The sequence below is a fragment of the Podarcis muralis genome, chromosome 2 (genome assembly GCF_964188315.1).
Source record: "Podarcis muralis chromosome 2, rPodMur119.hap1.1, whole genome shotgun sequence".
NCBI lineage: Eukaryota > Metazoa > Chordata > Lepidosauria > Squamata > Lacertidae > Podarcis > Podarcis muralis.
The window spans coordinates 8,282,293-8,298,649 of record NC_135656.1 but is presented as its reverse complement, the minus strand read 5'-3'; the positions used below and the strand labels follow the sequence as shown (position 1 = coordinate 8,298,649).

Sequence of the window (16,357 nt, the reverse complement as noted above, 5' to 3'; positions counted from 1 at the left end):
TGATGGCAGGCAGTGGATAGTAATAGCTGACCGGAGAATTATATGAAATTGATACACAGGTGGTATTTAACTCTGAGTAGGTTGGCTAAGATGAATCAGATATGTGTTGGAAATGTAAAGAAATGAAGGGAACAATATTTCATATGTTGTTGGCCTTGTAAAAAGGTAAGCCTGCAGCTTCACCAATTCTGTTCCACCAGGCCTTTGGCCAGGGCACAGCCTGACTCCCTCCTTTGGCAATCTTCACATAACTCTAGCCCAATGGTTGCCATCAATTTGATTTGTATTAATTTTATAATGAAATGATTTTAGAATGTTGTATTATTTTATTAGGGGACGCGGGTGGCGCTGTGGGTAAAACCTCAGTGCCTAGGACTTGCTGATCGCATGGTCGGCGGTTCGAATCCCTGCGGCGGGGTGAGCTCCCATCGTTCGGTCCCAGCTCCTGCCCACCTAGCAGTTCGAAAGCACAATTAAGTGCAAGTAGATAAAAAGGTACCGCTTTCTAGCGGGAAGGTAAACGGCGTTCCGTGTGCTGCTCTGGTGCCGGTTCGCCGGAGCAGCTTCGTCACGCTGGCCACGTGACCCGGAAGTGTCTGCGGACAGCGCTGGCTCCCGGCCTCTAGAGTGAGATGGGCGCACAACCCCAGAGTCTGTCAAGACTGGCCCGTACGGGCAGGGGTACCTTTACCTTTACCTTTTATTATTTTATTGTTGTTAGCTGCCCTGAGCCCAGCTTCGGCTGGGGAGGGCGGGATATAAATAAAATTTATTATTATTATTATTATTATTATTATTATTATTATTATTATTTATTTTCAAGGCTGCTGATCCCTTATTTTCGAATCTGAAAGTTGACATCTACCGTATGTTCCTCCCCCTTCCTAAAACAACGGGAGACGTGTGTCTCCTGTGACTTCAGAGCCACAACCCACTCCTTGTGTACGGCTTCCTGCAGCCTTGCTACCCTTCTCTCTCTCTCCCCGCCCCCCCCAATCTCAGTTAATTACATCCTCCAAATGGCCACCCCAGCCTGCTGCTTCCTTCCTTGCTTAAGCATGCCCTGAGCTGCAGCCATGGTTCTGTGGAGGGGGGTGGCTGGGTTGCAAGGAGGGCAGGCAAGCTAAGTGTGCAGCGGATTAAGGAGGAAAGCCAGACACTCCTCCTGTTTTCCCTTTGTTGGATACAGTGACCCAATTTAGGAACTCTGTCTGTGTCCCCCCCCCCCCCGATCCTCCAATTTGATTCTGCATTGTGCTTCAGTCAACCCAGGCTGTGAACACAGTGGCACATAGCAGCTGTATCACCTGGGGGCGGGGTGGGTCCATTTTTCTCTTTTGTAGTCCTTTTTTTTTTTTTAAATTCTAGCCCTAGAACCTGGGAGGGTGTAGAAATAAGCAACTGCACAGAGGGAGCCCCCTCCCCCGGGGGGGGGTGCACTGTTTAAATCACCTAGTGAGAGGAGTCCTTTGTTGCCCATATTCTTTACTAGATCGCCAGCATCACTTTCTGGTAGCCAATAGAGCAGCATCCCATGAGATCAAGGCAATAATAATAATAATAATAATAATAATAATAATAATAATAATAATAATAATAATAATAATTTTTTATTTATACCCCGCCCATCTGGCTGGGTTTCCCCAGCCACTCTGGGCGGCTTCCAACAGAACGCTAAAATACAATAACCTTTTTAAACATTAAAAGCTTCCCTAAACAGGGCTGCCTTCAGATGTCTTCTAAAAGTTTGGTAGTTATTTTTCTCTTTGACATCTGGTGGGAGGGCGTTCCACAGGGCGGGTGCCACTACCGAGAAGGCCCTCTGCCTGGTTCCCTGTAACTTGGCTTCTCACAGCGAGGGAACCGCCAGAAGGCCCTCGGCGCTGGACCTCAGTGTCCGGGGCAGAACGATTCAGAATGTCTACTCAGTTACCCTTCTGCCCCTTTCCCACTGCTCAGAACAAGACTTTGATTTATAACATGGTGCCCTCTGCCGTTGGATTCCCAGCTCCCATCATCCCTTGCTGACCGGGACTGATGGGAGTTGGAGTCCAGCAACATCTGGAAGACACAGTGTTATCAACCCCTGCACAGCATGTTTGCTTTATTTGTGTTTAGCAAACACTGAGGATTGAACCATCCCACATATCAGCTGGTGTGTGAGGGGTGTGTGTGTTCATGTTCATCATGCTTTCTGTAGGGATTGGCTGTGCGCTCCAGTTGCCTCTGGGAAACTGGCATGAGCAGCTGAACCAAGCAGGATTGATGGGTTCGATAGTGCTTTCTGCAGGGGTTGGCTGTACCCATTGAACCGAGCCATCAGCTGCCATCTGGATGGTGTCACCTGATTGACAGGTGGGGTGCTTTCACAAAAATGCCCGAGCAGGTCAAATTGGAACCTCCTGTAGCCCAAGACTGCCCCATGGGCTGAACGTTCCCCACCGGCAACAATGAAGAAATCATGTGGGAACGACAGGATTGCATGAAAAGGGCTTGGTGGTGGTTTGAAGATCAGAAATGAGTGTCCACATGGTCTGAGCAAAGTTGCAATGCAGACTTAGAACAGGGATCAGTCTCCAGGACGAATGTACAGTGGTACCTCGCAAGACGAATGCCTCGCAAGACAAAAAACTCGCTAGACGAAAGGGTTTTTTGTTTTTTGAGCTGCTTCGCAAGACGATTTTCCCTATGGGCTTGCTTCGCAAGACGGAAACGTCTTGCAAGTTTGTTTCCTTTTTCTTAACACCGTTAATACAGTTGCGACTTGACTTCGAGGAGCAACTCATAGCACGCGGTGTGGTAGCCTTTTTTGAGGTTTTTGAAGACTTTGGTGATTTTTGAAGCTTTTCCAAAACTTTCCCGACACCGTGCTTCGCAAGACGGGAAAAACCTCAAGACGACAAAACTCGCGGAACGAATTAATTTCGTCTTGCGAGGCACCACTGTATTGTGTAGAGCACAAAGCAATAGAAAGCAGGCTCTGTTGAGTAATGGTGATTTTCCTAAGGCTGCTTTGAGCTGGTTCCCGTGTTAGGCTTTCTTTGCACAGAACATTGGGAAACGGTGCAAAACTTGCATGTAGAGTGACAGATGTGCCACCCCTTCACAATATCCTTGCCAATGGCCTTCCTAATACAGGGGCTAAAATTTAGGAGCAAACTTCTATGATGGGCTTCCTTTGGCAAGGAGTTTCCAAGAGAAAGGTACCATTATGGAGAAAGCGCTGGATGTCAGGTCCATCCTCTGAGCCTCAAACAACAGGGGCATATACTTGATGAACTTAAGGTGCAAGGAGTGCCCAGGATCCAGACTGGGAATTTGTATTACAGTGGTGCCTCGCAAGACGAAATTAATCCGTTCCGCGAGTCTCTTCGTCTTGCGGTTTTTTCGTCTTGCGAAGCACGGCTATTAGCGGCTTAGCGGCTATTAACGGCTTAGCGGCTTTAAGAAAAAGGAAACAAACTCGCAAGAACTCGCAAGACGTTTCGTCTTGCGAAGCAAGCCCATAGGGAAATTCGTCTTGCGGAACGACTCAAAAAACGGAAAACCCTTTCGTCTAGCGAGTTTTTCGTCTTGCGGGGCACCACTGTATATTACATGTTGCATTGTGGTAGGCATGATGGGAAGCCACAGCCAACTGTGATCTAAACCACAGAGCCTAGGGCTTGCCGATCAGAAGGTCAGTGGTTTGAATCCCCGTGATGGGCTGAGCTCCCGTTGTTCGGTCCCTGTTCCTGCCCACCTAGCAGTTCAAAAGCACGTCAAAGTGCAAGTAGATAAATAGGTACCTCTCTGGCGGGAAGGTAAACAGCATTTCCGTGCGCTGCTCTGGTTCGCCAGAAGTGGCTTAGTCATGCTGGCTCCCTCAGCCTGTAAAGCAAGATGAGCGTGCAACCCCAGAATCGTCCGTGACTGGACCTAACGGTCAGGGGTACCTTTACCATTACCTTTACCTAGTATCTATACACAAGAAAAAAGGCTTTGCAATGCTACCATGCTGTATAGTTTCATGAGGATTTCATGGAAACTCAATGTGTTTTTTAACCTGTTACTTTCTTTGAGCATAGCAGCACCTGCCATGAACCGTCACTCTTAACTCCTTGCGCACAAACTCATCCCCATTTCCTTTACCTCTTTTTAAATCTTCTCCTGTCTTGTCTCATCTTCCTGCTTAAATGACTGAAAATAGAAGGCTGGATTTTTAATAATTCCGCAGAGGCCCACGACTGTAACAATAGGGACATAATTGAATTATTCAAAGCCGCTTTTCTTCCCAATAGTTTTGTGCCACTCAAAGGTCTGACGTAAACTTTGAAACGTTCTTCTAATTTTGCTTATCTTTCTGTTTCCTTCTCTTGCTTATTGTTACTGTGCTAGATCAGGGGTGGGGGCACTTTTCCTCAGCCTAAGGGCCACATTCCCTTCTAGGGAACCTTTTGAGGGCCACATGGCAGTGGTGGGCAGGGGCAAAAGTAGGTGGGGGTCACTTAATAGGGCTAGGTGACATACTGATTATCCTCCAAAACTGGTTTGAAGTCCACATCATGATAATCGGTTTCACCATTTTTGACCAGGCAGTAAATCACAAATCATGGTGGGTGGGTGGGCTATGCAAAAATCACAATGTGAGGAAAACCGCGAAGCCAGCCAGTTGCCTCTACATAGCTCCATCCTTACTTCAAGCATTGTGATACATCAGTATATCACAATGTTTAGCTTGTGATATATCACAACGTTGAAAACCAGATATCGCCCAGCCCTAGTCACTAATGTAATTTTTACCTTTTGTACAGTAGGCTGGGACACGGGTGGCGCTGTGGGTTAAACCACAGAGCCTAGGACTTGCCAATCAGAAGGTCGGTGGTTCGAATCCCCGCAACAGGGTGAGCTCCCGTTGCTCGGTCCCTGCTCCTGCCAACCTAGCAGTTCGAAAGCATGTCAAAGTGCTGGTAGATGAATAGGTACCACTCCGGTGGGAAGGTAAACGGCGTTTCCGTGCGCTGCTCTGGTTCGCCAGAAGCGGTTTAGTCATGCTGGCCACATGACCCGGAAGCTGTACGCCGGCTCGCTCGGCCAGTAAAGCGAGATGAGTGCCGCAACCCCAGAGTCGGCCACGACTGGACCTAATGGTCAGGGTCCCTTTACCTTTACCTTACAGTAGGCTAGTTTTTATACACGCACGCCCCTCTGTATCCTCCACCCAAGCAAGCAAGAGTCAACATCAGAATTCGAGGAGCGCTTCTGTTAGCTAATGTTGGTGGGGGTGCCTCTACAGGGGAAGCAGAACTGTAAAACAATCCCCAGTAAAGTCATCGTTAGAGAGAGACTGGAACTTGGGTCTCCCATATCCAAAGCTCACCCTCTGCCCACTGGTCCTCCAAGCTAGGGCCAAACGACATAGATATGGGGAGGGTGCTGTTGTGCTCATGTCCTGCTCTTTGTGGCCTTCTGGTCAGCCATCAGGAGAACAGGATGCTGGAATAGATGGGCCACTGGCCTGGCCCAGCGTGGCTTTGCCTTTGTTAAACTTGCCACTTAAATTGGAAGAGAAAGCAGCTGTGTGGGGCCCTGGTGTGGGTCCTTCTCTTGCTCTTTATTTGGGCCCAGCACCAGGTTTTTGCCAAGCCCCACCTTCTGACAGCTATTGGGGGCACATCGTTCTCTTTTTTATATACTGCATATAATTTTTATTACATTTTCTGTTTCACAATTTAGAATACTCGTTTAAACACCCTTAAAATATCAGTGACTTCCCTTCTTCTCTTTCCATGGTTCATTTTGCATATCATAAAATCCCTGCATGTTTTACATAAACTAAACCACTCAGTATTCCATTATTACATCCATCAAAACTTATTTACACTGTTGAATTTCACTTAACGCTGCCCACGTTTTTAAGTGTACACAATTTCCCCCCTTATATTCAATAAACACTTTCCAATCTTCTCTAAACATATGCTCTTCTTGTTCTCTTGTTCTATATGTTAAGTCCGCAAGCAGTGAATATTCCATCAGCTTATGTTGCCATTCTTCTTTAGTTGGGACATCACTCATTTTCCATTTTTGGGCTGGGGCAGGTCATTCTCCATGGAAAGCCAGCCTTGAGCCACATGACTCCCTAGGTCAAGGTAAAGGGACCCCTGACCATTAGGTCCAGTCGTGGCCGACTCTGGGGTTGTGGCGCTCATCTTGCTTTACTGGCCGAGGGAGCGGTGTACAGCTTCCGGGTCATGTGGCCAGCATGACTAAGCCGCTTCTGGCAAACCAGAGCAGCGCATGGAAACACCGTTTACCTTCCCGCCGGAGCGGTACCTATTTATCTACTTGCACTTTGACGTGCTTTCGAACTGCTAGGTTGGCAGGAGCTGGGACCGAGCTCACCCCGTCGCAGGGATTTGAACCGCCAACCTTCTGATCGGCAAGCCCTAGGCTCTGTGGTTTAACCCACAGTGCCACCGACATCCCTACATGACTCCCTACCTCCTTTCAATATCAAAGTGAGCAACTTGAGCCCGCATGTTTAAGGTAATGCCAAGCACCAACGGGCCACTCCATCCAGCTGAGAGCTTGCTCCTAATTTCCTTTACCAATTGACTAATCCAGTCATTGGCTACCCTGCTTGCTTGCTTTCTCTCTGCAGCCTGCCCCTTTCCTCCTTTGTTGCTGTGTTCTTAGCAACGGGATTCTGCTGCTGTTGGGATACGTGGCCAGAGACCCAGTAGTGACCTCTTGCTCTGCCCACCCCCCAGCTGACAGGAATCTACAGCAATTTCCTTGTCCAGGCATATATCCCTAACCTATCATTAATACTTCCTGCAAGCGAGCTTGAAATATTGATGCTAATTGCTCTCCTTGCAAGCACATTAAGCAGGTAGCACTAACGAACCAGGCTCGCTTCTGTGGTGTGGTGGTGGTGGTTTCTTAAATAGAGGAGACCTAATGGATCGGCAGAGCCTAGGACTTGCCGATCAGAAGGTCGGCGGTTCGAATCCCTGCGACAGAGTGAGCTCCCATTGCTCGGTCCCTGCTCCTGCCAACCTAGCAGTTCGAGAGCACATCAAAGTGCAAGTAGATAAATAGGTACCACTCCGGCGGGAAGGTAAACGGCGTTTCTGTGCGCTGCTCTGGTTTGCCAGAAGCGCCTTAGTCCTGCTGGCCACATGACCCGGAAGCTGTACGCCGGCTCCTTGGCCAGCAAAGCGAGATGAGCGCCGCAACCCCAGAGTCGGCCACGACTGGACCTAATGGTCAGGGGTCCCTTTACCTTTAGTGGACTCTAGGCTTAGAGATGGCCGGTGTTACCCAGAATCCTCTTGGTGGTGGTGATGGTTTGTCATGATTGGTACTCCTACAGGCCTGGGTAGCTTCCATGAAGTCTCAGCAGTGGGGTCCAGGAAGCCTGTAGCCAATAAGCGAAGACCTCCCTGACTCTCCATTGCTTTTTTCCTTGCAGGGGGAGCTGTTAAGCCCATGTCGCTGCGACGGGTCTGTCCGCTGCACCCACCAGCCCTGCCTGATTCGCTGGATCAGCGAGAGAGGTTCTTGGAGCTGCGAGCTGTGCTACTTCAAATACCAGGTCTTAGCCATTAGCACAAAGAATCCCTTGCAGGTAAGCACCGAAACGGCTAAAGCCATACCCTACAACATTTCTCTGATGAAAAGTTTACTATTTGTACCCTGTCCACCTCACTGGGCTGCCCCAGCCATTCTAGGTGGCTTCAAACATATAAAAAAATACAATAAAACTTTAAACATTTTTTTACAAACCTCCCTATGCAGGGCTGCCTTCTGATGTCTTGTATAGTTATTTATCTGCTTGGCTCGGGGGATCACATAATTCAATACCCTCCAACATATCTCCAATGAAAATAGGGACGTCCTAAGGAAAAGCGGGAGATTCTGGGGTCAAATCGGAAACCGGGACGGCTTCTCTAAATCTGGGACTGTCCCTGGAATATAGGAACACTTGGAGTTGTCTGCTAAAACCCTGGTTGGTGAATTACTTTTTTACCAGCAGGCCACATGTTGCAGAGAGGAGGGGAGTCAACAGCAAAGCATGGCAAATGATGCGCATGTGTGTGAGCCCACATACAAATCTAGGCCTGCCAAGCAGTCTTAACTACCGTATTTTTCGCTCTATAACACGCACCCGACTATAACATGCACGTAGTTTTTAGAGGAGGAAAATCCGTAGGCATGCCACCCATAGGCATTTCCTCCATAATACGCACAGACATTTCCCCTTACTTTCTAGGAGGAAAAAAGTGAGTGTTATGGTGCAAAAAAATACAGTACCTCAAAAAAGATTCTGATGGCCGTACATTCCTCACCCATTCTGCTGTGTGGTGCACATTTCACCTGGTGAAGCCTTTATTGCACTTCAGCATTGCTCCACCAACTGAGGGTATGACTTTGGAAGCACTCAGTGCGCCCCCTGTGATTGCACATTGGAGAAACCTGTCTGCCGTTCTCAAGCCTTCCTCAGTAAGGAGATTAGTAAGTTCTCAAGGAACCTGAGGGTATATCCTGCAGCACATTCCAAAAACCACTATCCTGTGGCATCACCCCCCCCCCCCCGTTCTATTCCCATTATCTGGTTTGGTCACAGGGTGTGGAAAGGAAGCCATGGGAAACAGCAGCATGGGGAATAGTCCTACTCAGAGTAGACCCATTGAAATTGATGGGTCTAAATTAGTGATGTCTATCAATTCAGTGGTTCCTTTCTGAACAGGGCTAGCACTGGCTACAACCCTTGTAATGGGCCGTAAATATTATTATTATTATTATTATTATTATTATTATTATTATTATTATTATTATTATTATTATTATTATATTTTATACCCCACACATCTGGCTAGGTTCCCTCAGCCACTCTGGGCAGCTCCCAACACATTAAAAACAGAATAAAACATCAAACATTAAAAACTTCCCTAAACGTTTGTATATTTGTAGCAGAATGATTTTTGCCAATGCCCAAGCTCTCCGTATTGCATTTGTTGTGCATGGACCCCCTAAGATTCTGCACCCCTCGGCCTCATGGGAAAATCCCATCTTGGCTTGTTCTGCCCATCATTTGGCAAAAGCACCTTGCCGGCATTCGCTCCCATGTGCTGTTTTTCCTCCCCGCCCCCAGTGGCAGGCGATTTCCCTGACGGTGATCGAAAAGGTACAGATCGCAGCCATCATCCTGGGTTCCCTCTTCCTCATCGCCAGCATCTCGTGGCTCATCTGGTCGTCCCTCAGCCCCTCGGCCAAGTGGCAGCGGCAGGACCTGCTCTTCCAGATCTGCTATGGGATGTACGGCTTTATGGACATCGTCTGTATAGGTGAGTTGAGTCCAGCCAGCCAAGCCCGCTTTCGTCGCTTAGAAAAACAAACGGGAGGGTTCCCCCTGTTTTGCTCTCTCCTCTAGCACGATCCCTGCAGCTTGCTGGATGCAGGGAAAAGGAAAATCAATGCTTCGTCCGCTCTGCGATTCCCTTGTGGAACTCGATGCAAAGGAATTTGATGGTAGATTTCAGGAGATTTCTAACCATTAGGAAAGGCTAGTTCTGAAGTGGTGCCTCTTGGCAATAGTCTTGGCAGCACAGTAACACAGGAAACGAGATTAGGATGGAGAATGTATGCGTCTATTGAGGTCAGAAAGCAGTTCTCTGTAGACAAGTTTTCTTGCATCCTACTTTTGCTTGAGATTGTAACGATTAGCCACCGTGTGTTCAAATCTCTTTCACCCACCTTCCCCAGCCCCTCTGGCGTTATTAAATTGCAGAGCTGTTTGAATTCCTGGAGATCATGCAAGCCCACGGGTGTCAGACTCAAGGCCCGCGGGCCAAATCCGGCCCGGCAGACCTCCTCATGCGGCCCGTGTAGCCGCCGCCGGCTGCCAGCGCTTTTTTTTATTCTCGCTTTTTTTTTTTTTTTAAGGAGAAAGCTTGTGTGTATTCATTGAGGGAAAGACCGGGGCGGGGTGTGTGTGTGGCAGCACTGCACATTCAGAGAAAAGGAGGACGGCCCCGGGGGCGGGCTGATACTTTTACGTGACTGACTGGCTCGAGGTTGTGCAAACAAGGCTGGGCTTTCCCTCCGCACGAAATCTGGCTGCCGCAGGGCCGCCTCTTCACTTTAGCGCGCAGAAGGCGAAGCGCACGGGAGTCCGGCTCCGAGCAGCAAAGCGGGGAAGGAGGCACGCGCCGTCCCACCCCTTTCTCCCCCCCCCCAGGAGAGAAAAATGCCAGACAAGCCATAGTACGTTCCTAAAGGAGGGCTCTCCCCTCCACGCTGCCCAATAGCAAGCCACGACCATTCCTGCTAGCCAATGGCGAGGCGACAGAGGACTTTTCCTTTTCGGGCGGTGGCGTTTTGGCGCGCCAGCCGAGCTCGGGGGATCAGAGCGCCGGATTCACACCTGCTTAGCGGCTCGCTCTGCAGAGCTTTCTCCGAAAAGCAGTTGTTGCGGAGAAAGAGATATCAAGTTATAGGTTCCTCTCTCCGCGCCTCCCCGGTTGGCACCAGCGGCAACCACGCGCTGGTTTCTAAAGAAGTCTCCTTCCTCCCAAGGCACGTGTTCTCTTTTTGCAGAGAGGCTGTTGCAAGGCGAGGAAAGCTCCTGGTAATCATAAAAATCCCATAAGGATAATTAAATTGGGATGGGGAAACTAGCAGGGAATTGCATTAGGGCCACGATCCGCAAACCGCTTCCTCTGGAGCAAACACTTAAATAAATCCCAGTGGAACTTCGACCTTGCTTGTCAACATAATAGAGTGGTTACTCCTGTCGCAGGGTCTATTGTTCAAGAAGTGACAGTTTAAACTATTTGCAGGCTACCGATCCACATCCACATCAGCCGCTAACGCTAAGTAAGGAGTTTGTGGATTGGTCTGAACATGACCATTTGTGCTCTGCAAGCAACCCCTCGCTGGGGAGAGGCTGTTTAGCGCGGGAAAGACTCTTGCCTTAACCCTTGCAGAGCCGCTGCTATTCAGCCGTACTCAACCCTCACTGTCGCCAGATATGGCTGGGAAAGACTCTTGCCTTAACCCTTGCAGAGCCGCTGCTAGTCAGTGCCTGGCAGTGCCGGGCTAGATGGACCAATGGTCCGAATCGAATTGTTACAATACTGATGAGACAAATACACCAGTCGATGGCAAACCTTTATTCTGAATGTGGCGGTGATTTGGAATCACTACCCTGCTCCAGTTTCACCTTGTCAGTCACTAATGTGGATTAAAATGCCACCCACACACGCGAAAGCACGTATTGGAAATCAGGCTTTGGTAGTTACAGCACGTTAACCAGTCTTGAGTAAGGTACCAGTACTTACTGCCTGGAATAAAATTGGCGTGATGCATGTGGGTACTGGGAAGACAAAAGCAAAATACTGCTAGATACAGGACTCACGGGATAAATAATAATAATAATAATAATAATAATAATAATAATAATAATAATAATTTATACCCCGCCCATCTGGCTGGGCTTCCCCAGCCACTCTGGGCGGCTTCCAAAAGAATATTAAAATACAACCGGCCCTTTGAGGGTGACCAAACTGCTGATGCGGCCCCCGATGAATTTGAGTTTGACACCCCTGTGCAAGCCTATTGTTACCGCGTTCAGAATTTGCCAACCCAAAAATCTAAGTAAATCATATATACAGAGAGGGAGGGGTTAAGGATGTGGAGATGGTAAATAGTTACCAATATCTCATTGGGTCCCGGGTGCAGAGGTGGGAGGGGCTGATTGAGATTTCCTTTGGGGAGGACGGGGGCTCCAGTTCTTTGCTTTGCTATTTCCCCCTCGCTAGGGGGAAATATGGGATGTGGGTGGCGCTGTGGGCTAAACCACAGAGCCTAGGGCAGGGGTCAGCAACCTTTTTCAGCCGTGGGCCAGTCCACCGTCCCTTAGACCATCTGGTGGACCGGACTATATTTTGAAAAAATAAATAAATGAATTCCTATGCCCCACAAATAACCCAGAGATGTATTTTAAATAAAAGCACACACTCTACTCATGTAAAAATATGCTGATTCCTGGACCATCCGCGGGCTGGATTGAGAAGGTGATTGGGCCGCATTCAGCCCATGGGCCTTAGGTTGCCTACCCCTGGTCTAGGGCTTGCCAATCAGAAGGTCGGCGGTTCAAATCCCCGCGACGGGGTGAGCTCCCGTTGCTCGGTCCCTGCTCCTGCCAACCTAGCAGTTCGAAAGCACGTCAAAGTGCAAGTAGATAAATAGGTACCGCTCTGGCGGGAAGGTAAACGGTGTTTCCGTGCGCTGCTCTGGTTCGCCAGAAGCGGCTTAGTCATGCTGGCCACATGACCCGGAAGCTGTATGCTGGCTCCCTCGGCCAGTAAAGCAAGATGAGCACCACAACCCCAGAGTGGGCCACGACTGGACCTAATGGTCAGGGGTCCCTTTACCCTTGGGGGAAATATGCAAAGCGAACTGTATAGGTGTGCTTAATTTGCATAGTTTATACAGTGGTACCTCGGGTTAAGTACTTAATTCGTTCCGGAGGTCCGTTCTTAACCTGAAACTGTTCTTAACCTGAAGCACCACTTTAGCTAATGGGGCCTCCTGCTGCTGCCGTGCCGCTGGAGCACAATTTCTGTCCTGACGCGAAGTTCTTAACCCGAGGTACTATTTCTGGGTTAGCAGAGTCTGTAACCTGAAGCGTATGTAACCTGAAGCGTATGTAACCCGAGGTACCTCTGTATAGGGCAATGAATGTGTACATACATTCTAGACACAGAATTTTCAAACTCAGACCCAGAACCTTTATTCAGAGCCTGGGACAAGCCCTATGGCTGGTAATGATAAAGTGGTGAGTGGTTTCTGAGCCTCCGCAGAGTACCTTTCTTTCGCCACTGATGGCCACTTGCAGCTTGCCTGAGAATAGGAATAAAAACCTGAAAGGAGGGAAGTATGGCTTCCCTGCTGAAGTTAGCCCCATCGCCTTTTATTTTAGAAATTAGCTGCTGCTTCTGTGGGAACCATTTCTTTTCATAGGAAGCTGGCTTTATACTGAGTCTGCCCATTGGCCGATCTACAGTTGTATCCACAGCAAGTTGTAAGACGTAGGTCTCCACAGATCTGTATGGGTAAAATGTCGGAATTGGCTCAGCGCAGGCTTAACAGACACAAACCAGCCAGCAATGAAACGTTAACAAAAGCCTCAGGAGGCCACAGGCTTTAGAAACCCAGCTCTCCTCTCTGAAAGTTTCTAGGGCTCAGGGCTACAGAGATGAGCCTTGAAAATGGGATGGCAAAAATTGCTGAAGGATCTGAAAACAGGGAGACAGCCGAAGCCCAGACCCATTAAGTAGCTCAAGGACCAATAGCAGGGTTTAATTTAAAGGGGAAAGAAATGTTAAGGTGTAAGCCACAAATTGTACTTTGACGCACACCACATTCAGGAAAGTGGTAACACAAGTTATATCAATGCCATAATACAGTGGTACCTCGCAAGACGAATGCCTCGCAAGACAAAAAACTCGCTAGACGAAAGGGTTTTTGGTTTTTTGAGCTGCTTCGCAAGACAATTTTCCCTATGGGCTTGCTTTGCAAGACGGAAACGTCTTGCAAGTTTGTTTCCTTTTTCTTAACACCGTTAATACAGTTGCGACTTGACTTCGAGGAGCAACTCATAGAACACGGTGTGGTAGCCTTTTTTGAGGTTTTTAAAGACTTTGGTGATTTTTTAAGCTTTTCCAAAACTTTCCCGACACCGTGCTTCGCAAGACGAAAAAAAATCGTGAGACGACAAAACTCGCGGAACGAATTAATTTCGTCTTGCGAGGCACCACTGTACACAAATTAGTCCCAGCCCTCTAACTCATGCAGTGTTTCTGTAGTGACCCTTGGAGCTAATATCCTCAGAGGAAGGAGGAGCCGCCAGTCATCTAGGCTGGCATGCCATAGTGTAGTTTACTAACCATCCAGGCCTCATCCTCTCCCCACTCTCAACCTCAACACAACCTTCTGGATCCATCTGCCCCCGCACTTCTGTTTCCCCTCTTGCGTGCCAAGCTGTCTATGGTGACATCAAGTGTAATAAGCCAATCACCCCCCTCTAAATCCCTGGGTGATTTACATAACACAATTCCAGTACTTTTAATATTCAACATGATGATGAGTTGGGGGGGCAGATAAATAATGCTGCAATAACCCCTGGGTCGGGGGACATTGGGAACTCAATTGAACCCGATAAACTAACAGGAAGGATTCGAAACCGGCGAGACCAGAAATTCATGGAAGACTGGAGTAAATTTACAGACTATTTGAAAAGTAATTGTGAAGAACAGAGAATGTTTGTGGGGTTGCAGGAAGTTTTGTGAGGAGCATTATTAGAAGTATTGTAAAAATGGATAAGGGGGAGGATGATTTGTTAAGAGATGTAAAGGCAATATAAAGTTAAGAAATGCATAAGAAGTGGTTAAAACGGTGGATCATCAGAGGTGCTGATGGAAGCCCAAAAAGATTGTATAAGTGATAAGTTCTGTGGTACATTTTATAATTTATATGTTAAAATTAATAAAAATATTATAAAAAGGGAACTCAATTGAACCCATTGTAATGATGATGTGTCGAAGGCTATACATAGCATAGCAAACAGCTTTTCAGAACCAGAGACTTGGAGGCACAGCCACATTCATTTTGTGGTGCGTGCATCCATTTAAATATCTATGGTGTTCTGTGGGGCTGCCAGTGGCCACCCATTCAGGGGATGGGCCAGGTCCTCGCTGGCTGTAGCATCAGATGCTCCCAGACCATTCAGTGGCGCTGTGCACACACATTCATTTAATTGTGTCTTCCCGTGATCTCTGGACGTTTGGACCTGACTTCCTTTCTGAGCGAAGATATTAATCCAAGTGCCAGATTTATGTTTGTTTTGCGTGTTTGTGTTTTGAAATAGTTCATAAAATACCTTGGGAAAGAAGCCTGATTGCTGACAGAATAAAGTTTATGCTTGAACAGCATGGGAGAGATGGGAGACAACTGCTTACAGCAGACGTCCGTGTTGGGCTCAATATGGCCTAGTTGCCATAGTGCCATAAAACCTCTAAATCTGCCTACCTCAGTCGGAGCACGCCAATTTTACAGGTTTTCTTGCACAATCTGTCCCCAGTAAAAGCTGTGAGCAGCCAAGGAAACTAAAGGATGCCTGCCCGATTCAGACCAAAGGTCCTCTTTAGTCTGCCATTCTGTTTGCCACAGTGCCAACCCAGATTCTTCCACTGAAGCTCAGAAGCAGGACATGAAAGTAATAATAATAATAATAATAATTATTATTATTATTATTATTATTATTATTATTATTATTATTATTATTTGTACCCCGCCCATCTGGCTGGGTCTCCCCAGCCACTCTGGGCGGCTTCCACAAAAACCAAAAATACACTAATATGTCATACATCAAAAACTTCCCTGACCTTAAGATGTCTTCTGAATGTCAGGTAGTTGTTTATCTCTTTGACATCTGATGGGAGGGTGTTCCACAGGGTGGGCGCCACTACCAAGAAGGCCCTCTGCCTGGTTCCCTGTAGCTTTGCTTCTTGCAATGAGGGAAACGGCAGAAGGCCCTCGGCGCTGGAACTCAGCGTCCGGGCAGAACGGTGGGGGTGGAGACGCTCCTTCAGGTATACTGGGCCGAGGCCATTTAGGGCTTCAAAGGTCAACACCAACACTTTGAATTGTGCTCGGAAACGTACTGGGAGCCAATGTAGGTCTTTCAAGACCGGTGTTATGTGGTCTCGGCGGCCGCCCCCAGTCACCAGTCTAGCTGCTGCATTCTGGATTAGTTGCAGTTTCCGGGTCACCTTCAAGGGTAGTCCCACGTAGAGCGCATTGCAGTAGTCCAAGCGGGAGATACCTAGAGCATGCACCACTCTGGCGAGACAGTCCGTGGGCAGGTAGGGTCTCAGCCTGCGTACCAGGTGGAGCTGTTAGACAGCTGCCCTGGATACAGAATTGACCTGTGCCTCCATGGACAGCTGTGAGTCCAAAATGACTCCATCTCCCAGATTTTCAGGTGCATCGTACCTCAAATCCGAAAGGTAGCCTATAGCCGTCATGACCGATTGGCTCAGCCCCTGTGCTTTTGTCTAACCCCCTTTTAAAGTTATCTCTTCTTGTTGCCATCACTGTTACTTATCAGAAGCGTGACCAGTGAGCCTAAATTAGTCCTCGGCACATTTTGTTGTGATTGTGACAGGAACGTATTTGATACTAGCAGCCTTGTACCTGGCTTCGCCCAGGAATGGCAAGAAACCCAAACATCACTGCAGTCTTAAAAGGTTCAGCCGCCATCTTGATTCAAAATGGCTCCCCATTGTATCCAAGCATCGATCAAAACCTG

The 16,357-nt window shown here is 48.1% G+C and overlaps 1 protein-coding gene across 1 annotated transcript in view; it reads left to right on the top strand.

The window, feature by feature from the left end:
• The window catches only part of MARCHF9 (membrane associated ring-CH-type finger 9), a 49,050-nt gene that overhangs the window by 21,609 nt on the left and 11,084 nt on the right, over positions 1–16,357 (top strand). The window contains exons 2-3 of the mRNA XM_028721510.2: positions 7,454–7,609; positions 9,137–9,329. Coding sequence (XP_028577343.2) covers positions 7,454–7,609; positions 9,137–9,329 — 349 coding nt within the window. The remainder of the gene's footprint in view (positions 1–7,453; positions 7,610–9,136; positions 9,330–16,357) is intronic.